General features: G+C 37.4%; 1 protein-coding gene across 1 annotated transcript in view; it reads right to left on the bottom strand.

The window, feature by feature from the left end:
• Positions 1-26,973, bottom strand: part of ANO3 (anoctamin 3) — a 434,362-nt gene that overhangs the window by 181,017 nt on the left and 226,372 nt on the right. The window contains exons 3-5 of the mRNA XM_047823497.1: positions 22,205-22,399; positions 20,920-20,991; positions 89-207 (exon numbers count right to left, since the gene is read on the bottom strand). Of these exons, the coding sequence (XP_047679453.1) occupies positions 89-207; positions 20,920-20,991; positions 22,205-22,399 (386 nt within the window). The remainder of the gene's footprint in view (positions 1-88; positions 208-20,919; positions 20,992-22,204; positions 22,400-26,973) is intronic.

The following is a 26,973-nucleotide window of genomic DNA, read 5'->3' as shown; positions in this document are numbered from 1 at the left end:
AGCACAATATGCATTAATGTTGAAAGGAAATGCAAGGGTTTAGACATATTGCTTTCAAGTGACTGATTGATAGTTTAGTTTGTATTACCTTAGACAATTTTGCCTTGGATTCAGAATTATCTTTGGGAACAGAGTCTTTAATAAGCCGAGATCGGTCATAATTAGCATGTTCTGATTCATCCATGTAATCCTTATCTTTTCCTAGGGCTAGAAAAGAGAAAGAGAAAATTACATCCATTTTTATACTTCTTCCTTTTCTTTCTCTTTAAATGTACTAATCTCTCTTTTATTCATGTTTTCCAAGGGTTAGCCAAGTATAACTCTCTTATGACCATTTGGCCAAAATGTAAGCTAAAAAAAAAAAAAAAAGAAGAAGAAAGAAAAGAAATAACATGACTGCTTCTCTGTTAGTGGATTAACACTGATGCTACAGTAACTTTCATAAGAATTAAATGCATCTCTACTGTTCAATGTACTTAAGCTTTGAAAATAACATTAGAATCATGCAAGCTCATCACCTCTTTCGAACTTGAAGACAAAGATACTTCTAAGAATTCAATACCTTCCCAAACATTTATTTGCTTAATTAAAAACTGTATGAATTTTGAAATTCAATAGATTCCCAAACACTTGTTTGCTTAATTAAAAACTGCATGAATTTTGAGAATTTGTTTTCTTAAAAGTTGGAAAGTTTTTTAAATGTGAATTTGACTGAAGAGTGACAGAAGCTCTGAAAAATTATTGAAGAAAGTCTAACAAACGTTACAAGAAAATCTTTTTAAAAATATTAGGAGATTGAAATGAAACTACAACTACAAAAAAAGGAGAGGACATTAAAAAATAATTCCTATTAGAATTACAAAAAGAGTAAGACCCCGTAATATCAACCACGTGTAAGAGCATATATGAACAATGAAGAAGCTATAGTCAAGGTAAAAAAGTAGAAAACAAGAAGCCTCTATGGTGACTGCAAGTACAACCAAGAACTGTGACATGCTTCACAAAATCTGCATTCCATAGGACACAAGCCTCTCTTCAAATTCAAAAACAGAATCGTACATATTTAGCTTTTTCAAATAAATCAAAATATTTTGGAGAGAGTTATTCAATTCCATCTGTTGACACCCACGAAACATAAACTTTGACATAGACAGCCATGTATAATGCTTTAAAGAGTTCAATCATTTGACTTAGTATTGTAACAGAGTAAAAAATTATTTATTATACATGCATTAATTTATGTTATTAGTAATGCATAAAATCTGTGCATATGTTATACTATGCACAGCCAGAGTATCGGAATCTTAGCAATGGTATGAATTAAGATTGGACAGGTAATATTATGTCTTAGTATGTCATTAATTGCCACTTATGTTAAAATGTTCTAAGCACTTACAGTTATACCTAGATCTATTAAAAAGAGCTAACTGGTGGTTAACATTTGTTGAGTACATATGAAGAGCCAGAAACTTTACAGGTATTATTTCCTCTAATCCTTATAACAATTGTACAAAGTGGGTATGCTTTTTTTACCTACATTTAATAGTAAATTAAGGCAGACGGAGATTAAATATTGTGTCAAAGTCACTAATTCAATAAGGAGTGCGTCTAGAACTGAAACATATCCAGATTTGACTCCAAAGCTGATGCTCACGAATATACCATAATGTTTTCCCTAGATTTATGTAGATTACATTTGATTCATTTAACAATTATTTATCAAACACTTATGATATGCCAGACATTGTTCTAAGAGTTGGAAATATAGCAGCAAACAGAATTCTGCCTTCATGGGACATTCAAGTACAAGAAGAAAATGATAAATAACACAAATTAAGAAAACAGTAAGTATGTTTTCTGGTGAGTGCATTGGAAAATATACATTAGAAAGGAAGGATGTAGGTGTCAAAGGTGGGGAGAGGGATGTTAGTTTAGACAGAGAGACTAGGTAGGAGTTACTGCAATAATCAGGTAGAAAGGATATGGTTTGGGCCAGGGTGGTATCAAGATGGAGAAATGGTCAAACTGAAGATGTATTTTTTAAGGAAAAGTTAACAGAGTTCTATTGGATGTGACATATGAAAGAGAAAAGTCAACAATAGTCCCAATGGTTTTGTTCTGAGCACTGGGAAGGGTGCCATATTATTTTCACATATTATTCGATTAAATCCTTTACAGGTATTATTTCTAGACTTTGTTACTGATGAGGAAATGTAGCAGTTACCTAGAATCTTACATTTGGTGTGTGGTTATAGAGTTCCAGAAATCGGGCTCTAACCTTATGTTTCTAGCCACTATGTAATACCGCTTTTTGTGGTATTTGGAGAGATGATGATTTAGGAAACTTTGAAGCAATAAAATATTCACAATTTAAAAAAATGGGGTCACATAAAAATTGTAATATATTTATTGAATGAAAAAAGGTAGAGTCTTTAATTATAAACATAATTTTCTATCTTCCTAAAGTTGACAAGGATGGAGATAAGTATTAGTATCCCAATAGATAAAGATAAAAATTGTAAGCAGACAAGAAATGAAAGATGAGATAAATTTAGTAAAAACTTATTTATTTTTATATGGTTTAATACTTTCAATGACCAAGAACTTAAAGTAAAAAAGGTACTATTTTATGCCAGTACAGAAATATTCTTTTGCATCTTTCATTTTTTAAAACATTTTATTATTTATTTTTGAGAGAGAGAGAGAGAGAGAGGGACAGAATGTGAGCAGGGAGGGACAAAGAGAGAGGGAGACACAGATCCAAAGCAGGCTCCAGGCTCTGAGCTGTCAGCACAGAGTCTGATGCGGGACTCAATATCACAAGCTGTGAGATCATGACCTGAGCCGAAGTAGGATGCTTAACCAACTGAGCCACCCAGGCACCCCATTGCATCTTTCATTTTTAATAAAAATATCCAGGGGCGTCTTGGTGGCTCAGCTGACTAAGCCATCTGACTTCAGCTCAGGTCATGATCTCAAGGTTCGTGGGTTCGAGCCCCACGTTGGCCTCTGTGCTTACAGCTCAGAGCCTGGATCCTGCTTCAGATTCTGTGTTTCCTCTCTCTGTGTCCCTTCTCTGCTCCCACTCTGTCTCTGTCTCTGTCTCTGTCTCTGTCTCTGTCTCTCTCTCTCAAAAATAAATAAACACAAAAAAATTAAAAAATATATATCCAGATGCTAGGGAAACTGATAATAGTCATTGGTTTTCTGAACCAATATAAATTGGTAAAACTTTTGGAACAAAGTATGTCAATATGTTTTAAGAGCACAACTGGAGAGGAATCTTAAAATCATCTAAAAGAAAAAAAAACTATGTTCACAAGAATGTTCTCCCAAGTCTATGCATAATAAAATACAGGAACAATTACCATTTTAATAAATAGCAACTCCATTCTTCCAATTACACAGGCCAAAATCATGACTCCTCATTTTCTCTTACACCTAATGTCCTATCCTTGAGTAAATTTTGTTGACTGAGCATGAAGTATCATTTATTTTTCTGCTTTGTTTTACTCCTTAGCATCTATCAGTATTGAACATGCAATATGTTTTTATTTATCTTCATTTACTATGTATTTCCCTCACTAGGGTATTTGAGGGCCAGTTTTTTGCTTTGTTCATTTTTCTTGTCTTTTTCGTTCACTGTTTTGTCCTTAACGTCTAGAACAAGGTCTGACCTGCCATTGCCATTCAGTAAAATTTGCTGAATGATTACGGGATTTAAATGTCCATCATTCTTGTCTGAACTACCTTCAAATTATATCTAGAAGTTGATAATTTACCACCATTGTACGTTCTTAACCCAAACCACCACTCTTTTTTGGCAGAAGTCTGAGAATCTCCTAACCAGTCTTCCTATTTCTATATTTTGCTACTATCACATGATAGCCAGAGGGGCCCTTTCAAAGCTTAAGTTAAATTACATTAAACTTCTACTCAAAACCTTCCAATAGTCTCTTAGCTCCAAGTAAAAGTCATATCTACATCATGGCACCCTGGGTAAGCACCATCCTTGATGTTAAGTATGCTCTCACCACAGAGCCTTTGCACTTGCTCTTTTCTCTGCCAGGAATGCTCAATCCCTATTGCAGCCAAGCATCTGCTCATGTTACAGCCTCAGAGAATCTCTCCGTGATCACTGTTTCTAAAATAAAACCTCCCATACGTCTTTGTCTCCTCATAAGGCTTTATTACTTTTATCAGCACTTGACGTAGAATAACACACACACACAGAAAATAATGCATGGTATATATGTACATATATATCAGCACTTGATATTAAGTTATAGCATAGATATATAAGATATATGAATGCTATATATACATGTATATATACACAAATAAACATTTTTACATGCATATATGTGTTTGTATCCATATAAGAAACAGGAAGAGGATATAGATATAGATATAGATATAGATATAGATATAGATATAAATATAGATATAGATATATACACACACACATACACACATACATACATACATATAATACTTACAACTCATTAATAAGAAGGCAAATAACCCAATTTATAAATAGGCAAAGGATATGAATAGACATTTTTCCAAAAAAAGATATACAAGTGGCCAATAATCACATGAAAAGATGCTCAACATCATTATTACCAGGGACATGTAAATCAAACCCACAATGAGACCACTTCACACTCACTGGGATGGCTATAATAAAAAAGATGGGGGCATCTGGGTGGCTCAGTCAGCTGAGCGCCCAACCCTTGATTTTAGCTCAGGTCATGATCTCATAGTTCATGAGTTCGAGCCCTGCATTGGGCTCTGTGCTGACAGTGCAGATCCTGCTTAGGATTCTTCCTCTCTCTTCCCTTCTCTCGCTTGTGCTCTGTCTCTCAAAAGAGATAAAAACATTAAAAAAAATGGACAATAACAACCATTGGTGAGCATATAGAGACATCAAGCCCTCATACACTGTTGATGGGAATGAAAAATAGTGCAGTTGCTGTAGAAACCAATCTGGCAGTTCTTCAAAAGTTTTAACATAGTTACTATATGATTCCCTATACTACTCCTAGGTACATTCTCAACATAAATGAAAATATAAATTCTCAAAAAATTTGCAGCATTATTCGTAATAGCCCCAAAAGCAAAAGCAATCCAAATATTCATCAACTGATGGATGAATGAATGAAGCATACAATGGTATATTATTCAGCAATAAAAAGGAACGAAGTATTGATTAGTGCTAAAACATGGACGACCGCCTGGATACCTTAGGCTAAGTGAAAATGCTAGTCACAAAAGACCAAATATTATGTGATTCCATTTATATGAACTGTCCAGAATAATCTATAGAAACAGAGAATAAATGAGGCTTAGGGAGCTGGGGTAAGAATAATAGGTGACTGCTAATAGGTATGGGGACTCCTTTTGAGGTGATGAAAATATTCTAAAATTGGTTACGGTGATGACTGCACACCTCTGTGAATATACTAGAAATCATTGAGCTGTAGACTTAAAATGGGTGAATTCTATGGTATGTGAATGATGTCTCAATAAGGCTACTATATGAGGACAAAAAAACAAGATTCTGAAAGCTTAAACAAACCATTTAATATGTTGGAGTAGGGAGCCCAATGTAATAAAAAGTCCAAAATAATAAAAACAACTAATAATGATTTCAGTGAGCCCAAATTAATTCTGATTATGTCATTTATTAGGTTAAAGGCAGTGGGTCAGTGAAAGTTTCTTACTCTGAAAATCTGGGATAATAACATCTTCCAAGAATTAAATGAAATAATCTATGTGATTTGTACACATAAGGTATTGAAGAAATTCATATTCTTTTCCTTTGATCTTTCTCTAAATTTATAATTCTAGTAATTAGGAATATACAAAACCAATTATTTATTTTGGGGCTACAAAAAAAGTCATATCATCTATTTTAAATGGACAGTAACGTAATTAACTGAGTACACCAATGAACAATTTAAAATCTAATCTAAAAATCCCTTTTTCAATCATCAGTAATATAATTTATGATGAAAACTTTTATTGAGACAAGTGAGAATCCATTAACTCTTCCAAGTTTTGTTTACAAACCAACATTGGCTCAAAACTCAAGGGGACCAATCAGGATAGGAGCCTCCTATGGCTGCAGCATAAAGCTTAGAGCCATTTCCAAGAGTGTAATTTTAACCGACAAAGTATTCCAGCTCAATTCTTCTTTATTTTAATGCCATTTCATTACTTTGCTACATTGTAATATAACTGCTGGAGTATCTGGAAATGGATAAGGTAACTGTTAGGCAATTTTAAACATGTGTGAGTGATCTTATTAGATGGCCTCCACTTACTTCCACCTGTGCAACCTTCTCATACGTGGCTAATGATAGTGTGTTCCAGGATTGCCAGAGTAGTTGGGGCCGAAGATTAAAATAATAATAATAATAATAATAATAATAATAATAATAATGGCTTAAGGTTATTTTTAAAATTTTTTTAATGTTTATTTTTGAGAGAGACAGAGACAGAATACGAGTGGGTTAGGGGCAGAGAGAGAGGGAGACACAGAATCTGAAGCAGGCTCCAGGCTCTGAGCCTTCAGCACATAGCCTGACACGGGGCTCAAACTCTCGAGCTGTGTGATCATGACTTGAGCTGAAGTCAGACTCTCAACTAACTGAGTCACCCAGGCACCCCAAGGTTATTTTTATTCTTTATAATTTATATATAAATGTATATACACTAAAGCCATTGAGTTGTACATTTAAAATTGGTGAAATGTAAGGAATGAGAATTATCTCAATAAATTATATTATATTTAAAAATATATATAATTAAAATTATATTAAAAAAAAGATTCTCAAAGCTTAAAAAATTGTTTAATATGTTGAACCAGGGGGTTGATACAGTGAAAAGAGAACTAACAATGATTTTAGCAAAACCAAATCAGTTTTCATATTAATTAATTTTTAATTAACATGAATATTCCCAATGTGCATTCTCTTTACTTGAATCTCACAAAATCTCTTAATTCATTTTTGTTCAATCCCTATTTACCTTATAAGAAAAATATCAAACTGTAATATTGAGATCTCCATTTCCTAAATCAGGAACCTGAGGCACAGTGTATACCTTTCTACTGAATGATATAGTTCCTGAAACTGGATCTTCTGACTGCTAATAAGTTCCATGATTTTAAAAATTATTAGTCTACTGAAGTGTCCTATGAAGAATAAACCTAATGGTCCATGTATGGTCTACTTAGTGGTTAGAACATGGTGGTAATGAAGATCCAGACTTATTCTTTATAGTCCTTCGCTGCCTACTTCCTCTACACTAGCAGTGTTCTAAAGTCCTGACACTAGCTGGTCACGGTGAGGTAGTGCCACCCCTCACCCCACAACTAGGCAGATCTTGAAGATAAACTGCTTTGCACTGTGTGAATGTGCCAGTGTTTATTCTATCCACATCCATTGTTCCATACATTCACCTAATCATCAATTTTCCATCTATCTACCACGGAGTAGACAGTATCTATTAGACAATATGAATAAGACAGATATAAATAGCAATTATCATCTGGTGAACTGAGTATAATAGTATTATAATCAAAGTGCTATAATAATAGAAAGTAGGAAGCATCTAAATGGGTATTTGGGAGGACTTCCTGTAAAGATAATGTTAGAAAGGCATTCTCCTACTGCTTAAGAAGAGTCATAGCTATTAGGTCTTTAAGTGCTCTGCAAAACGGTTTGTCAACACAACTTACATGAAAAAGAGGAACACAGATTAGGTTTTCTGTGAGAAAAATAACAGAGTGCTGATTCCTAACAGGTGAGAAAAATCACAGCTATGAATGACATCATGGAAAGCAAAGTAGTAATGGAGAGCAGATTCTCCAAAGATATGTGTGTCAATATTCTTGTCTTTCATCCATTCATCTATCCTTCCAGTGATGCTAAAAATACTCTTTGAGTACCTACTCTGTACAAGGTACTATTTCTGAATCTGGGCTACAGGCACCAACAAGACTCACAAAGTCTCCTTTGGAAAAGGGAAGAGGGAAAAAATAAATCTTATTAATTCCTGGTAAGACCCCCTGAATCAAGATCAGGTGACACAAAGTGAAGCTTGTATGAATCCAGTTTCTATCAGCGTAGGGCCTTGAGGTAAGTGCAAGCTCATTATGAACAAACAAAAGAGGGCTGGTTGGCTACAGCGCTGTGAGTCAAACGAAGTTTTAGCAAGTGCTCTAGAGAGATCAGGCCCATATTCTGTAAGGTCTCTGAAGGCTACAGTGAGGAGTTTACATTTTACATGTTATGGGAAACAGGGTGGATTTGAGTAGAAAAATAATGAGATTTAATTTCTCTTTTATGAAAGGTTCTTGTAACTGCTCTGTGGAAAATAGACCATAATGAGACAAGCATTGGAACAGAGACAATTAGGAAGCTATTGGGCTGATCTACCAAGAGACGTGGCAGACTGGACAAGGTGTGGCTTGGATACAGCACTTGTAGCAGCAAGAGCAGAGGTGTGTCAGATTCTGAATGGAATTTGAAAACTGAGTCAAGAGGACTTACTTAATGGGGTTAATAAACAATTGAAACAATTGTAATTCCCTTAATTCTGTAATCCTGAACTAGGTTGGTAACATTACTACAAAGTTCCTTTCTACCCCATCTGAAGATGAAATGCTATTTGAAAAAAAAAAATTAAAACTTAGTGGAGATCATCTAATACTACAGAATGAAAGTAAAATCATCCTATACTCATTTGACCATAACTGTTTTAAGAAATAAAATGAACATTCCACCAAGCTGAACTATTGAGCTCATAGAAAACAAATATCTTACCACTCTAGTATAAACCACTTCCTAAGGGACTCATTTCATAACATTAGCAAACTGTTTATTTTACAAGATTAGATAGATATATATTTTGGTTGGTTGGACTCAAATTATGTTGGTTTTAATAAGCCCCAATTATATCATGTTGAAGTTATCTAATTTTGCTGCAGCATGAGTGTGGGCAGAATCAAGCATCAGTTACTTGTCAGTATGGATTTTTCTGTCTTTGTCATTTTACAGAATACTAACAACAGAAAGGGTGGGTGATGATGGCAGGGCTTCCAGGACTGATAGACAAGAGTATCATTACATCAAGATTCCAAATTCATTGTTACATGGATCAGCACTTTCCAGAATAATTGTGTGTGTGTGTGTGTGTGTGTGTGTGTGTGTGTGTGTGTGTGTGAATCTGTCTGTCTGTCTATGTAGGTGGGGGCACAGGGTGAAATGGTGCCCAGGCTTTGAAAGCTGCTCTATGAAAAGTAGAATTAAAGGTTCACAGATGACAAAAAAAAAAAAAAAAAAAAAAAAAAAAAAAGAAGGACGAAAAACCAAATTCTATCTAAACCTCCCAACCTGCTTAGCTTTCTTTTTTTTTAATGTTTATTTATTTTTGAGACAGAGAGAGACAGAGCATGAACAGGGGAGGGGCAGAGAGAGAGGGAGACACAGAATCTGAAACGGGCTCCGGGCTCTGAGCTGTCAGCACAGAGCCTGACGCGGGCCTCGAACTCACAGACCGTGAGATCATGACCTGAGCCGAAGTAGGATGTTTAACTGACTGAGCCACCCAGGCGCCCCCCTGCTTAGCTTTCTTCAATCATCTCGCAAATATATTTTGCCATGCAGTGTTACCCCCATCTTTCGCCACTCACAGCCTCATACTTAATAACATCTTGCAGAGCTACTGTTCTATGGACACCGCTAACCACTTTTCACCTCAAAGGACTGACTGTGCCTACTGTGATGGTTAAGGTTTGAGAAAACGAGGGATTAAGACTTCCTGGGTTGGAATCTCAATTCTCCCTTGGCTAGATATATGGCATTTGGCAAGTGATTTTATCTCTTGGCCAGATTCCTCAGCTATAAAAAGAGGTTAATAATAGTACCTAATCAAAAGAATTGTTACGAGAATTAAGTGAGATAATGCAGGTAGAGAGTTGTATAATAAGTGTTCAGTAAATTATTGCTATTCCACTCTGCCTTAAAAATCGCTGGTTAGTGAAGACCTCTCTGAGCCCAGAAAAATTTGGGGTGAAAGATAAGCTTACAAGTGAGTGAATAAAGCAATGGGGAAATATTGTTGAACCTCTATGATACCATGCTAGGAGTGTGATGGAGTATGTCTCTTCATTTATGTCAATAATCATGCAAAGTGTCGATCATTAATTCCAATTTACAAATGAGACTACTGAGGCTCAGACTGTTTAATAATATGCCACGGTGACACAGCTAGTGGATACAACAATGAGAATTTGGCCAATGTCTGGCTGAGAAAGCAGCATTTCATTCATATATACTACAAATCCTGTTAGGCAAACTTAGTGAAAATGTCCAGGCCCGAATCAATAGAATCATGAATGTTCCTTCCTCCATAGCTATCATTTGGAACAGTGAGAAATACTCATCCTCAATGGAACTGACTACATGCAGTTAACCCTGCCACAGTATTGATCTTCTCTCATGGGGCAATTCAAAGTAGTTCACTTAAAAACACACACACACAGCTATTAATTAGATGCATCAGTCAGTTTCCAAAAAATTGTATCAGAGCCTGTTGGCACTTAGAAATGCGTTAACCCACCCAGAAGCTGGCAGTCTGCACTCTAAAAGCAAAATTAGAAAATGTAACTTTGTTGAATTTAAAAGAGAGTATGTATTGCTAAAATACTCATGCTTTATTTAATTACACTCTGTATATTTGACATCGTTTTGCTGGATCTTTTCTGAAACACGATAAAATCATTCATGTTTTAGATATGCAGCTGACTCTAAAAGAGTACTTTCCAGCCAGGTGTTACATCCAGATGGATTCCTGGAATGCTTGGTGATACCACCATCAGTCAGAGCTTCATTCTCACCTTCACTGTAAAGGCAAATACCTTGTATGTAAATGCTTTAATCCCGTTAGAAGCTGTGATGTTTCTTTAAATGGAATAAATGGTACATTGACGCTGGGGGTGCTAAAATATTGACTATGGGGTACAATGCCTGGAGAGACAGGAATGCAAGTCAAGTGTGTAGATTGATTGGGATACACTGGAATGATGAGGAAAGAAACACAGAGTTAGGACACCCAATTACATTAAGCACTTAGTGACAATGTTAACATGTGTGATGGCAACCTATCAAAATAAGATGTGTAGAATTGAATGGAAAGGTTTGCATGGCCAGAGTTATTGTTAAGCTATTAACTAGTATTAATTTGGGGGAATTATTAGTGAAAGGTGCTTTGCAAACTGTTATCATCTGTATGGATGTTTTGGACAAGGCTTTTGCTCTTGTTTTTGTCTTCTTGTTGGAAAATAACAATAGTCACCGTTTTCAGAATTAATTACTCTGGAAAAGACCTTTGTACTCTGATAGAGTGCATTTGTTCTTATGGAAAGTTCTTTTTGATATTGATGTTGTATAGGAAATGAACCTGCTAGTGGTTATCTTCCTTTAATTAGGAAACTGAACAAGTCAGCACCGTTTCTATGCCACACACACAAAAGTGAGTATTATAAGAAACATGACTAATTTGCAGTAATTCAAAATGCTACGATAAATGACACAGCTCATTGTTTGAAAAATTATGAACAAGTACCTTAAGGATGTCCTTAGAGAGAAATCAGGATACATGTTTCAGGCTAGAAATTCTTCATTCTGGCTACCTTTAAGAGTTATCTGGGGAGGGATTGGGCAAGATGGCGGCTTAGGAGGACGCTGGGCTCACCGCACGTCCTGCTGATCACTTAGATTCCATCTACATCTGCCTAAATAACCCAGAAAACCGCCAGAGGATTAGCAGAACGGAGTCGCCGGAGCCAAACGCAGACGAGAGGCCTACAGAAGAGGGTAGGAAGGGCGGCGAGGCGGTGCGCGCTCCACGGACTGGCGGGAGGGAGCCGGGGCGGAGGGGCGGCTCGCCGGCCAAGCAGAGCCCCCGAGTCTGGCTTGCAAAAGCGGAGGGGCCTGACGGACTGTGTTCCCACAACAAGCGCGACTTAGCGTCTGGGAGGTCATAAGTTAACAGCTCTGCTCGGAAAGCGGGAAGGCTGGAGGACAAAGGGAGGGAGAGCTGCTGAGCCCCCTGACAACAGAGCTCAGTTTGGTGGGGAACAAAGGCGCTCGCCAGCGCCATCTCCCCCGCCCATCCCCCAGCCGAAATCCCAAAGGGAACTGGTTCCTGCCAGGGAACTTGCTCGCTCCGCGCAAACACCCAACTCTGCGCTTCGGCGGAGCCAAACCTCCGGCAGCGGATCTGACTCCCTCCCGCTGCCACAGGGCCCCTCCTGAAGTGGATCACCTAAGGAGAAGCGATCTAAGCCTGCCCCTCCTGCCCCCGAGCACCTTGCCTACCCACCCCAGCTAATACGCCAGATCCCCAGCATCACAAGCCTGGCAGGGTGCAACTAGCCCAGATGAGCCACACCACCCCACAGTGAATCCCGCCCCTAGGAGAGGGGAAGAGAAGGCACACACCAGTCTGACTGTGGCCCCAGCGGTGGCCTGGGGGCAGACATCAGGTCTGACTGCGGCCCCGCCCACCAACTCCAGTTATACACCACAGCACAGGGGAAGTGCCCTGCAGGTCCTCACCACGCCAGGGACTATCCAAAATGACCAAGCGGAAGAATTCCCCTCAGAAGAATCTCCAGGAAATAACAACAGCTAATGAGCTGATCAAAAAGGACTTAAATAACATAACAGAAAGTGAATTTAGAATAATAGTCATAAAATTAATCGCTGGGCTTGAAAACAGTATACAGGACAGCAGAGAATCTCTTGCTACAGAGATCAAGGGACTAAGGAACAGTCACGAGGAGCTGAAAAACGCTTTAAACGAAATGCATAACAAAATGGAAACCACCACAGCTCGGCTTGAAGAGGCAGAGGAGAGAATAGGTGAACTAGAAGATAAAGTTATGGAAAAAGAGGAAGCTGAGAAAAAGAGAGATAAAAAAATCCAGGAGTATGAGGGGAAAATTAGAGAATTAAGTGATACACTAAAAAGAAATAATATACGCATAATTGGTATCCCAGAGGAGGAAGAGAGAGGGAAAGGTGCTGAAGGGGTACTTGAAGAAATCATAGCTGAGAACTTCCCTGAACTGGGGAAGGAAAAAGGCATTGAAATCCAAGAGGCACAGAGAACTCCCTTCAGACATAACTTGAATCGATCTTCTGCACGACATATCATAGTGAAACTGGCAAAATACAAGGATAAAGAGAAAATTCTGAAAGCAGCAAGGGGTAAACGTGCCCTCACATATAAAGGGAGACCTATAAGACTCGTGACTGATCTCTCTTTTGAAACTTGGCAGGCCAGAAAGAATTGGCACGAGATTTTCAGGGTGCTAGACAGAAAAAATATGCAGCCAAGAATCCTTTATCCAGCAAGTCTGTCATTTAGAATAGAAGGAGAGATAAAGGTCTTCCCAAACAAACAAAAACTGAAGGAATTTGTCACCACTAAACCAGCCCTACAAGAGATCCTAAGGGGGACCCTGTGAGACAAAGTCCCAGAGACATCACTATAAGCATAAAACATACAGACATCACAATGACTCTAAACCCGTATCTTTCTATAATAACACTGAATGTAAATGGATTAAATGCGCCAACCAAAAGACATAGGGTATCAGAATGGATAAAAAAACAAGACCCATCTATTTGCTGTCTACAAGAGACTCATTTTAGACCTGAGGACACCTTTAGATTGAGAGTGAGGGGATGGAGAACTATTTATCATGCGACTGGAAGCCAAAAGAAAGCTGGAGTAGCCATACTTATATCAGACAAACTAGACTTTAAATTAAAGGCTGTAACAAGAGATGAAGAAGGACATTATATAATAGTTACAGGGTCTATCCATCAGGAAGAGCTAACAATTATAAATGTCTATGCACCGAATACCGGAGCCCCCAAATATATAAAACAATTACTCATCAACATAAGCAACCTTATTGATAAGAATGTGGTAATTGCAGGGGACTTTAATACACCACTTACAGAAATGGATAGATCATCTAGACACATGGTCAATAAAGAAACAAGGGCCCTGAATGAGACATTGGATCAGATGGACTTGACAGATATATTTAGAACTCTGCATCCCAAAGCAACAGAATATACTTTCTTCTCGAGTGCACATGGAACATTCTCCAAGATAGATCATATACTGGGTCACAAAACAGCCCTTCATAAGTTTACAAGAATTGAAATTATACCATGCTTACTTTCAGACCACAATGCTATGAAGCTTGAAATCAACCACAGAAAAAAGTCTGGAAAACCTCCAAAAGCATGGAGGTTAAAGAACACCCTACTAACGAATGAGTGGGTCAACCAGGCAATTAGAGAAGAAATTAAAAAATATATGGAAACAAACGAAAATGAAAATACAACAATCCAAACGCTTTGGGACGCAGCAAAGGCAGTCCTGAGAGGAAAATACATTGCAATCCAGGCCTATCTCAAGAAACAAGAAAAATCCCAAATACAAAATCTAACAGCACACCTAAAGGAACTAGAAGCAGAACAGCAAAGGCAGCCTAAGCCCAGCAGAAGAAGAGAAATAATAAAGATCAGAGCAGAAATAAACAATATAGAAACTAAAAAAACTGTAGAGCAGATCAACGAAACCAAGAGTTGGTTTTTTGAAAAAATAAACAAAATTGACAAACCTCTAGCCAGGCTTCTCAAAAAGAAAAGGGAGATGACCCAAATAGATAAAATCATGAATGAAAATGGAATTATTACAACCAATCCCTCAGAGATACAAACAATTATCAGGGAATACTATGAAAAATTATATGCCAACAAATTGGACAACCTGGAAGAAATGGACAAATTCCTGAACAACCACACTCTTCCAAAACTCAATCAGGAGGAAATAGAAAGCTTGAACAGACCCATAACCAGTGAAGAAATTGAATCGGTTATCAAAAATCTCCCAACAAATAAGAGTCCAGGACCAGATGGCTTCCCAAGGGAGTTCTACCAGACGTTTAAAGCAGAGATAATACCTATCCTTCTCAAGCTATTCCAAGAAATAGAAAGGGAAGGAAAACTTCCAGACTCATTCTATGAAGCCAGTATTACTTTGATTCCTAAACCAGACAGAGACCCAGTAAAAAAAGAGAACTACAGGCCAATATCCCTGATGAATATGGATGCAAACATTCTCAATAAGATACTAGCAAATCGAATTCAACGGCATATAAAAAGAATTATTCACCATGATCAAGTGGGATTCATTCCTGGGATGCAGGGCTGGTTCAACATTCGCAAATCAATCAACGTGATACATCACATTAACAAAAAAAAAGAGAAGAACCATATGATCCTGTCAATCGATGCAGAAAAGGCCTTCGACAAAATCCAGCACCCTTTCTTAATAAAAACCCTTGAGAAAGTCGGGATAGAAGGAACATACTTAAAGATCATAAAAGCCATTTATGAAAAGCCCACAGCTAACATCATCCTCAACGGGGAAAAACTGAGAGCTTTTTCCCTGAGATCAGGAACACGACAAGGATGCCCACTCTCACCGCTGCTGTTTAACATAGTGCTGGAAGTTCTAGCATCAGCAATCAGACAACAAAAGGAAATCAAAGGCATCAAAATTGGCAAAGATGAAGTCAAGCTTTCGCTTTTTGCAGATGACATGATATTATACATGGAAAATCCGATAGACTCCACCAAAAGTCTGCTAGAACTGATACAGGAATTCAGCAAAGTTGCAGGATACAAAATCAATGTACAGAAATCAGTTGCATTCTTATACACTAACAATGAAGCAACAGAAAGACAAATAAAGAAACTGATCCCATTCACAATTGCACCAAGAAGCATAAAATACCTAGGAATAAATCTAACCAAAGATGTAAAGGATCTGTATGCTGAAAATTATAGAAAGCTTAGGAAGGAAATTGAAGAAGATTTAAAGAAATGGAAAGACATTCCCTGCTCATGGATTGGAAAAATAAATATTATCAAAATGTCAATACTACCCAAAGCTATCTACACATTCAATGCAATCCCAATCAAAATTGCACCAGCATTCTTCTCGAAACTAGAACAAGCAATCCTAAAATTCATATGGAACCACAAAAGGCCCCGAATAGCCAAAGGAATTTTGAAGAAGAAGACCAAAGCAGGAGGCATCACAATCCCAGACTTTAGCCTCTACTACAAAGCTGTCATCCTCAAGACAGCATGGTATTGGCACCAAAACAGACACATAGACCAATGGAATAGAATAGAAACCCCAGAACTAGACCCACAAACGTATGGCCAACTCATCTTTGACAAAGCAGGAAAGAACATCCAATGGAAAAAAGACAGCCTCTTTAACAAATGGTGCTGGGAGAACTGGACAGCAACATGCAGAAGGTTGAAACTAGACCACTTTCTCACACCATTCACAAAAATAAACTCAAAATGGATAAAGGACCTAAATGTGAGACAGGAAACCATCAAAACCTTAGAGGAGAAAGCAGGAAAAGACCTCTCTGACCTCAGCCGTAGCAATCTCTTACTCGACACATCCCCAAAGGCAAGGGAATTAAAAGCAAAAGTGAATTACTGGGACCTTATGAAGATAAAAAGCTTCTGCACAGCAAAGGAAACAACCAACAAAACTAAAAGGCAACCAACGGAATGGGAAAAGATATTCGCAAATGACATATCGGACAAAGGGCTAGTATCCAAAATCTATAAAGAGCTCACCAAACTCCACACCCAAAAAACAAATAACCCAGTGAAGAAATGGGCAGAAAACATGAATAGACACTTCTCTAAAGAAGACATCCGGATGGCCAACAGGCACATGAAAAGATGTTCAGCGTCGCTCCTTATCAGGGAAATACAAATCAAAACCACACTCAGGTATCACCTCACGCCAGTCAGAGTGGCCAAAATGAACAAATCAGGAGACTATAGATGCTGGCGAGGATGTGGAGAAACGGGAACCCTCTTGCACTGTTGGTGGGAATGCAAATTGGTGCAGCCGCTCTGGAAAGCAGTGTGGAGGTTCCTCAGAAAATTAAAAATAGACCTACCCTATGACCCAGCAATAGCACTGCTAGGAATCTATCCAAGGGATACAGGAGCACTGATGCATAGGGCCACTTGTACCCCAATGTTCATAGCAGCACTCTCAACAATAGCCAAATTATGGAAAGAGCCTAAATGTCCATCAACTGATGAATGGATAAAGAAATTGTGGTTTATATACACAATGGAATATTACGTGGCAATGAGAAAAAATGAAATATGGCCTTTTGTAGCAACGTGGATGGAACTGGAGAGTGTGATGCTAAGTGAAATAAGCCATACAGAGAAAGACAGATACCATATGGTTTCACTCTTATGTGGATCCTGAGAAACTTCACAGGAACCCATGGGGGAGGGGAAGGAAAAAAAAAAAAAAGAGGTTAGAATGGGAGAGAACCAAAGCATAAGAGACTTAAAAACTGAGGACAAACTAAGGGTTGATGGGGGGTGGGAGGGAGGAGAGGGTGGGTGATGGGTATTGAGGAGGGCACCTTTTGGGATGAGCACTGGGTGTTGTATGGAAACCAATTTGTTAATAAATTTCATAAAAAAAAAAAAAAAAAGAAAAAAAAAAAAGAGTTATCTGGGGTATAGTTAAAATTATGGATCCTGAATTCACTTCAGACCAATTAAAACTGATTCTCTGGAGCTCCCAGCTGACTAGAATGTGCAGCCAGAGTTGAGAATCACTGATGTAGGCAATGCAGCCAGGCCACCGATATGCTCACTACTGAAAATCTAGGATTAACTTTCTGAAGGTTATAAATAAATTCACGCTGAGGTTGTAAAATACGTGTTGGAGCAGAGTGATGTCAGTAATGTCCTGACTTTATTTTCTTTCTATTTAGTTTATGAAAAAGAAAAGCCCCGGTGTAAAGGTACTGCTCATGTAACAAGGCCAGCAAGCTACAGATCTGAATGTAAATCTCACTCAAATGAAATAAATCTTGCATGATAATAGCAAAGGGCAAAAGAGAAGGTTAAGTAAAATTGTCTCTGTTATAGGAAAAATAAATAAAAATTATATTGACTCCCGACAGAGGGTCAGGATAGAATCTTCCAGTATTACTGTTATTCCAAATACTGGGTGACTATCAACCAGTTTCAAATTTCAGTTTTGAAAGCTATCCATAGAATTGTGTGTTATTCTGACTGAAATACGAACAATTTTCTCTACTTACCAAAAAAATTCTGATGTGAGTTTTTTCTTTACATATTCTTATTATATAATATTTGTTTATGTTGTTTATAGAAAACAAGACAATATAGGCAGCAAGAGGAAAGAAACAAGCACAAATAATCTTACTGTATGGAGACATGCACTCTTAGCTGGCATATTGGTATATTTCTGTCTAGCTGTTTTCCAATACGCTTTCAACTAAAATGAGAGAAAGTCTATATTTATATTTCAGCTATTTTCCCCCACTCAGCAACATGTCATGACATGTTCAATAGTACAATTACCAGAATATCCAATTTTCTTCCATTCCTAATTCTTATCAAGAAAGCTGTGAGGAAAAATGTTTTTTTTTTCATTTATGATACTATTTTTTTGGGGAGGGGAATAGATTTTTAAATGTAAAACTGTACTGAGTCTCTAAGATAAGTGCTCTATAGGTTTCATTCTTTGGCTCATCCTTAAAGAGCTGTTCATCATCAACTTGTTAGCAAAGAAACAAAGATCAAGATGGTTGAATGAGCTTTCAAGTACATCCAATATCCCTTGCTCTGGAGACTTCATTAACATGATAATAAATAACTTTCAAAAAGTTGCAGCAGTTGCCAGTGTTCTTTTATTCTTAAATGTAAACAGATGAACAAAGATCACCAGAAACTCTTGGAAATTCTACAGCCTAAAAGAGAATGACTAATTTAAGTAGTCAGAAAAATGGATCTCAGCCACAGTAGACTTAACCTTAAAAATCAAAGGAAAACTTAAGATAATCACAAGTGTAATTAGAGAGATTAGAGATGTTGTGTTCATGAAATACAATAAGATACTCTGAAAAAGCTACATTCTTTTTTTTTTAATTTTTTTTTTCAACGTTTATTTATTTTTGGGACAGAGAGAGACAGAGCATGAACGGGGGAGGGGCAGAGAGAGAGGGAGACACAGAATCGGAAACAGGCTCCAGGCTCTGAGCCATCAGCCCAGAGCCCAACGCGGGGCTCGAACTCACAGACCGCGAGATCGTGACCTGGCTGAAGTCAGACGCTTAACTGACTGCGCCACCCAGGCGCCACCCCCCCCAAAAAAAGCTACATTCTGAAAACAAAAAAGACTCTTGGAAATCAAATATACATATATGACCTCACCCTTCCCCCAACACACACACACACACACACACACACACACACACACACACACAGAAATGAAAAGTCATTTGGAAACTGCAGGAAATCTTCCACAACTGAGGCAGAGGCAGAAATTAAAACCATGAGATGAAAACAAATGCACACACATACATGTACCCACACCAAAACATTATGTTGTATAATTTTGTAACACACAGAAATATAGTAAAAATGCACAGAGAGAAGAAAAAAAATCACTGACGAACAACAATCAGACAGCAATTGAGGTTTTAGCAGTAACAATGGATGCTAGATGGCAGTGAATCAGTCTCCAGATTTTGAGGAAAATGATTTTTTAATGGTTATTTATTTATTTATTTTAAGAGGTGGGTAAAGAGAATCCCAAGCAGGCTCCACACTGTTAGTGAAGAGCTTATTGTGGGACTTGACTTCCAGATCTGTGAGATCATGAAATCATCGCTTGACCCATTGAGCCACCCAGGAACCTTGAGGAAAGTGATTTTTAGCCTAGAACTTTATAACTAAGAAAATAAAATGAAATTTAAGAGTGGACAGAAGTCACTTCAGACATACAGTAACTTAGAAAGTTTGCATCTCAGATGAGCCTGCAGAGGTAATTGCTTGAAGATATACTCAAAAAAATGAGATTGAAAAGTAAGAAAGAAGAGTATGTGGGAAATTAGAAACTGGACTGAATCCAATAATCCAATGAGAAGCCAGTGAACACCAAGAACTTTTTAAAGAAGAAGAATGAGATAAAGATATAAAAATAAGAATCTGAAACATATGGGAATATTTAGAAGATGAGGTATTTTCTCCTCCCAGGAAGAAAAAAAACCCAGAATCTAGGAAAATAAAACTAACTAAAGTTTGTGGTATAAAGAAGAAAGTTTAATGTGGCATGATTTTGAGTAATAGATGGAGGGCTGGAAAGGGGAAACAATTCGACCTTGACTCTAGGGATACTCAACTCAAGAGTGGCACAGAGGTCATAACAACTTGGAACTGCCAAAGCATTATTTGCCAAGAGACAAGAGATATCATTAAAATGTGAGAGAACACGATATAAAGGTATAAATATACTATTTAAAGCTACAGATTTAATCAGCAGAGAGATCTAAAATTTTAAATGGCAATATAACTATGACAATTTGAAAAGTTATGCAAAATCTTCATCTGACACAATAGGGGATTAACAGATACTGCTGAAATTTGAAACAATCTAGAAATAACGGTATTAATGTGCTTATTCACAGAGAATTGAAAGAAAGTGTCAAAAAATTCTGGGTTATGAGAATTGTTCATTACGAATCTTCTTCTATTACTTGAATTTCAAACTGTACCTGAAATAGCTTACTCATTTTTTCACCTTAGATTGTTATGCTCACCCATCAAATACTAAAGACCAAGCATGCATCTTTTTCTTTAAAAACAATGTTCTAGATTTGAAGAAGGCAGCTTACCTTTGGAGAGGGGATAAAGGAGTAGGAAATACTAGAAATCAACTTACCCAAGCAAAAGTCACTGAGGTCAGCGAAAGAGCATTTGAGCACAGAGTCTTTATTATCCTCCTCAGCATTAACTGGGAAAAGAAAAAAAAAAGACATTCATTGTTTTGGGAAATAGAAACATTAACATTTAGAAAAATGACCATGGTGGCTGATGTCCAAATGATAGCCAAACATAAAGAAACTTTTTTAAGTTAACGAGTTGAAATTGGTTAATTAAAATTTCACTCAATAAGAGAAATATCTCAATATAGAGATACATTATATTATCTATATATTATATATCTATATATTATATCTATTATTGAGATATTTCTCAATTATTGAGAATATTGAAAATATTGAATATTGAGAATATTGAATATTGAGAATATTGAAAATATTATTGAGAAACATCTCAATAATAGATATATCTCTATTATATGTTAATACCTTCATTTTCTTGAGTAATTAGCTACTAGAAAAGTAGTTATTGGACATGGATGTAAGCTACTTATAATTGGTAGTGATTTCACAATATTATTGAAAAGAGAATCTTGGTATTTTCAAGTTATCCAGAGGAAGAAATAACCCCAAAGAATCACAAAGGAATGCATTCTCATGAGACAAAAGTATGGGATGGGAAAATAAAAACATACCTCATCTACTGAATGACAGGGGGCTTGGTTGTACTTTGACTCTTGGCTTTTGTGAAAAGGAATTGTCTAAAAGCATAATGGTGTCTCAGATTGGCAGATGTGTGGAGAAGGGTGACCAGGGTGGCCACAAAGTCTCATTAATGTGGAATTTAGCTGGCACTTCCCTGTATTTCAGCCCTTTTAATATCTATGACTTCAGTGCCAACATCTGATTCCTAACACTTGTCCAACCATATCTTCCCGCAGCCAAATCTTCATTGCTTTACTGTCAATATTATATAAAGTTTTTAGTCTTTCTTTTTAGGAAACTGATTTTATTATTGCTGACATATTCTACTCAGTTACTGGTTATAAATTCTCACCAGAAATGATAATGACCTAGCAATTCAGGTAGATGGTCTGTCTGCTCCTGCAAACAGAAAATATTAGGTCCAGGTTCCCATACGGTTGGCTACTTTCAAGGCAAGGAAGAAGCAAAAACACATCTGGCCAACCACTGGCCTCCCATTAACTAGTGTACTGTTGTTTCTATGCCAGCCTTCTTGCAAAAGAGCTCTAATAAATACTAGTAGAATGGATGAAGGAAAGAAGGAATGGCTTGAAAACACTTACTCTGCAAGTTGAACAAAAGAACAGGATAGGTGCTCACCTTGCTCTGCTTTGTCAGCGGAGATTAAGGTCACAGAAGTGGGAGCCTGAGATTCACTCTCCGTTGACTGGAAGAGAGAGGTGGACTGGCTCAAACTCTTTGAGTAGGCATAGCTCTGGGCAAGGCAAGGCAGGGATCTCCGGGACGGTTTTAACGAAGTTTCTTTTGTTATCTCACTCTTGCTTATATTCATACCTGCAAATTCAAAATGGCGAGTTTTAGAAGTGAGAAATAATGAGCAAAAGGCAAAAAATACATTTTAATTCTTGTGATGACTGTTTCAGGAAAGTACTCTTGAAAAGCAACACATAGGGACTAGAACTAATTGAGTTCATTTTGTTTATATTTCGTCAGGGAAAGTGAGAAATTTGTCAAACAGTTCTGAGAAATAAACAGATTTCAGCTGACCTTTTATCATTTTTTAATTTAATTTTTCTTAAGTTTATTTATTTTAGAGAGACAGAGACAGAGTGCAAGGAGGAGATGGGCAGAGAGAGGAGACACAGGATCCGAAGCAGGCTCCAGGCTCTGTCAGCACAGAGACTGCTGCAGGGCTTGAACCCAGAAACCATGAGATCATGACCTGAGCCGAAGTCAGATGCTTAACAGACTGGGCCACTCAGGTGCCCCTGACCTTTTATCATTTTTTAAAGCTTCTGTAAAACAAAACAAACAAACAAACAAACCTAATCATTTAAATTTCCAAGTAGCAAGTAAATAAACCTAGTATATAAACATTCAAATTACTATTTACTAAACTGAGCCCTTCTTTTTATACCCTATTCTCCCTTAAACATATACATACTACATTTGATTTTCTAATAATCTTACAGATCAGGTATTATTATTTCTTTTTTTAAGTTTATTTATTTATTTTGAGAGAGAGAGAGAGAGAGACCTGGGGGGGGAGAGGGGACAGATGGAGGGAGAGAGAGAATCTGAAGCAGGCTCCATGCCACCAGCACAAAGCCCAATGCAGTGCTTGAACTCACAAACCATGAGCTCAAGACCTGAGTGGAGATACATTCAGATGTCTAACTAACTGAGCCACCCAGGCACCCCCAGGTATTGTTATTTCTTTGGTGATGGGGAATTGAGACTTAGAAAGGAAAAGCAATATGAACTTATGTCACACAGATAAATGAGGAGAAAGGTGTTCATATTCCAAGCTAAAACCACATCAAGGTGTGTCTACAAATTAGTTCAAAACTCCTGAACATCATCTATTCACCCCCAAATTCACAACATTGAAATGTAAAGAACATTTAGCAAAGTCCATTCCAGTAGAGGTTAAAACACATAAACAACATAGCTATAAGCACATCTGTTTCTACCAGCCTCCCAATTCACCTGCCCATATGCTGAATCTCTGTATTAATGTGAATTTCTAATGTAGTGATTGAAAACTGAAAATGCTAATGCAAATGCATTAGTACACAGAACATTCAGTTAATGAATGTTACTCATCTTAAATTCAATTTTGAGGCTGAGTAAAATCTGGGTCATAATAGTTGTGGGCAAGGGGTGAAGAAAAGGAAAGGTACATTTTCAGTAATTATCATATTTAACATACAAGCAAATTGAACTAAATTCCCCTGAAATTTCTCAGGCCAATAATTGTTTAGCTACTCAATTTTGTAGTCAGTTCAGAAATAAACTCCAAATTTCTAAGTAGCTCTTCAAAGAATGGATTCAAATGAAGACACGTAGAGGTACCAGTACATACTGTTGTTGAGACAAGTGAGAAAACTGAGATAGAAATAACAAGGCAATTTTTACAGAGGTTCTACAGAAATAAGACATGGTTGAACGGATGAAATTCAGATAAACCTGGGTGTGGGGATTTTATCTTTCATTATTATAAAAATATGTATCTGTTTTCACATTAAGTCTCAGTGTGCAAATGGAATGCGACCTTGAAGGGGACACAAGGAAGAACTGTGAATTGACTGGAAACAGAACACCCTGTCTCTTGATTTTCTGGGACCTGGTTATGACATGAAAAGAAAATACCCTCTTAAAGGGCTGCCTAGGTGGGTCAGTCAGTTGAGCGGCAGACTTGGTCTCAGCTCAGGTCATGATCCCAGGGTTAAGGGATGGAATCCCGTGTTGGGCTGCATGCTGAGTGTGCAGCCTGCTTGGGGTTCTCTGTCTCCCTGTGCCCCTCCCCCACTCATGCCCTATCCTTCTTTCCCTCTCTCTCAAAAATTAAAAGAAAAGAAAAGAAAAGGGAAGGGAGGAAAGGAGAGGAGAGGAGAGAAGACAAGAGAAGACAAGAGAAGAGAAAAGATTCTCTGGAACAGGAATTCCCCAAGGTCCACAGAAAGCATAGTGAAATCCTGCAAAAACACTAGACAATTCTTCTTAAGGACCAACCAGTGTTTTTTACACTACATCCAAGGAATAACATAGGGCAAACCTGTCCTAGTAAGTTTTTATGTCTATTAGTCTTTTGTAATGTGATCTGATATATTTTTTTAAGAAACACCAATGTAGGACACTGTTTCAGTTTCTGGGGCCTGGTTGAGAATAATCTTTTACTCTAGCAGAACATATGAGTAAAAGAATAAATATTTGTGGAAGGGATGGGGAAGAGAGAAGGTGCATAGATGAAAGACCGTAACAGTTGATGGTAAGGATGTTGAACTGGGAGAGACATGTCCCCTGGGCCCCAGAGAAATGGCCTGGGTGGGAATCTATAAGATACCATTCACTTTAATCCACTGACCCCAGCATCTACCTTCAAAAAGCAAAAACTTCTGCATTTCCCTTTCTTACCGTACTCAAACACGAGGGAAAGTTTCAACAGTTCTTTAGATGAAAGATGACTATTGACTTAGTAGACATTACTTCATAAACTGGTATGGAGTGAGACCAACTTAATTATGCTCACTGATGCTGCCAGTGTGTTCTGTCATTTTATTCATTCCAGTATGCACCTAGTCATTCACAGATACGAAATGGGCCTTTGCTCTCTCAGGCACTCTGCTGGCCCTCGGTATACACTGGTGACCAAGGTAGACTTAGAATTTCTGCCTGCACGGGACTTGTATTCTAGTTGAGAATCAGACACTGACCAAACCAAAATAAATAAGTATATACACATAAATTGTCTGAAATGCTATGAAAATACAGGTATTGCTATTTTATTTATTTATTTATTTATTTATTTATTTATTTATTATTTATTTATTTATTATTCATTCATTCATTCATTTATTTTGAGAGACAGAGAGAGAGAGAGAAGAGAGAGAGAGACAGAGCAAGAAAGGAGCAGAGAGAGAAGGAGGGAGAGAATCCCAAGCAGGCTCCATGCTGAGAGCACAGAGCCAGGCACAGGGCTCAATCCTAGGAACTGTGAGATCAAGACCTGAGCCAAAATCAAAAGTCAGATGCTCAACCAAGTGAGCCACCCAGAGGTAGGTAGTTATATAATGATAATAATAAAGGAGACTTCCTTTAAGAAGTGGTCAGGGACATTTTCTCTGAAGAAGTGACACGTTAGGTGAAAAACATGAAGAAGAACCTAACATATAGAAAAGTGTTTATGTATGTTTGCATTGATGTCTGTGTGTGTGCATGTGTGTTTGTGGAAGGTGCTTTTACAGGAAGATAATAACATGTATGAAAGTCATGAGGTAGGAAGATTGCAATGTATTTACAGAACTGGAAAAAAATCTGTTTGTGGCACACTGAGACAGACAGGCATAAAGGAACTATTGCTGGAGTCTAGGTGAGTCTAGATGAGGCATAAAAATTAGCTACTGCTCTTTGGGGTATTTTTATTTATTTATATATTTATTTGCCCTTTATTTTTCACAAATTTATGTCTTGTGGTCTTTTCTTGAATAATTGCATTTGTCAAAATTTACAAAAGATTTTTAAACACTGCCCACCCTAGATGGGAAGGAAACTGGGAGAGGTTAAGATATTTACTTCCTCCAGTTCATAAAACTAGCAACTGGCAGAACTGAATGTGAAAGTTATAGCTTCTGGATTTCAGAGCCCGGGATCTTTTCAGAATGCTCTATGGCTCCTCATGAACCCCAATCCTGGATGGTTCATTACCATGGCTTCCCTTGGTATAAATATCACACACCTTTTTAGCAGAGATCTTGGAATGTAGAAACCACAGAGCTAAAGCCAACTGAGCTTGAACCTATAGCTCAGAACCTATAATTCTATATCCACAATCTTAACAAACTGTGGAATATAATTTGATGAAAAAATGAACATGTGCTGCTTGGTACATATCAACAGGAAATGCCTACCCACCATGTATCTAAACTGTATTTCTTGTGCTGATCTATAAAAGAATAGATATGAATAATACATAATCTGTTCTGAGTTAACAATGTGTGTAACTGATTTACACAAAATAAGTATCAAATATTATTTTTAAGACTGAGTTTTATTCATTTAGTTTTTCATCATTTATGTAGTGATTTCAAACAATTCTTGAGTGCTGTCTCTAGGCCAGACTTTGACCCCATGTTGAGTGTAACAAGGTGCTTATTCAGAAGGGAAGCACAAACACAAAAACAGTTTTTATAGTAAAAAGAGAATATAAAATATACACATGGCATTATAAAACCACCCAAGAGAAACTCCTAATACAGGTGGTAATGCCACTGAAGTCTTGTCTATGAAGGTAATCCGTCTGGATTATTTTTGGCGTATTCCTACTCCTACTTCTCCATCTTTATTTATAATTCTTGGGTTCAACACATTTTCTTCAAAGGACTGTGCATGTAAGATAGAAAGCTCCC

This window comes from Prionailurus viverrinus, chromosome D1, assembly GCF_022837055.1.
Source record: "Prionailurus viverrinus isolate Anna chromosome D1, UM_Priviv_1.0, whole genome shotgun sequence".
Taxonomy (NCBI): domain Eukaryota; kingdom Metazoa; phylum Chordata; class Mammalia; order Carnivora; family Felidae; genus Prionailurus; species Prionailurus viverrinus.
This window is presented reverse-complemented; position numbering and strand designations above follow the sequence as displayed.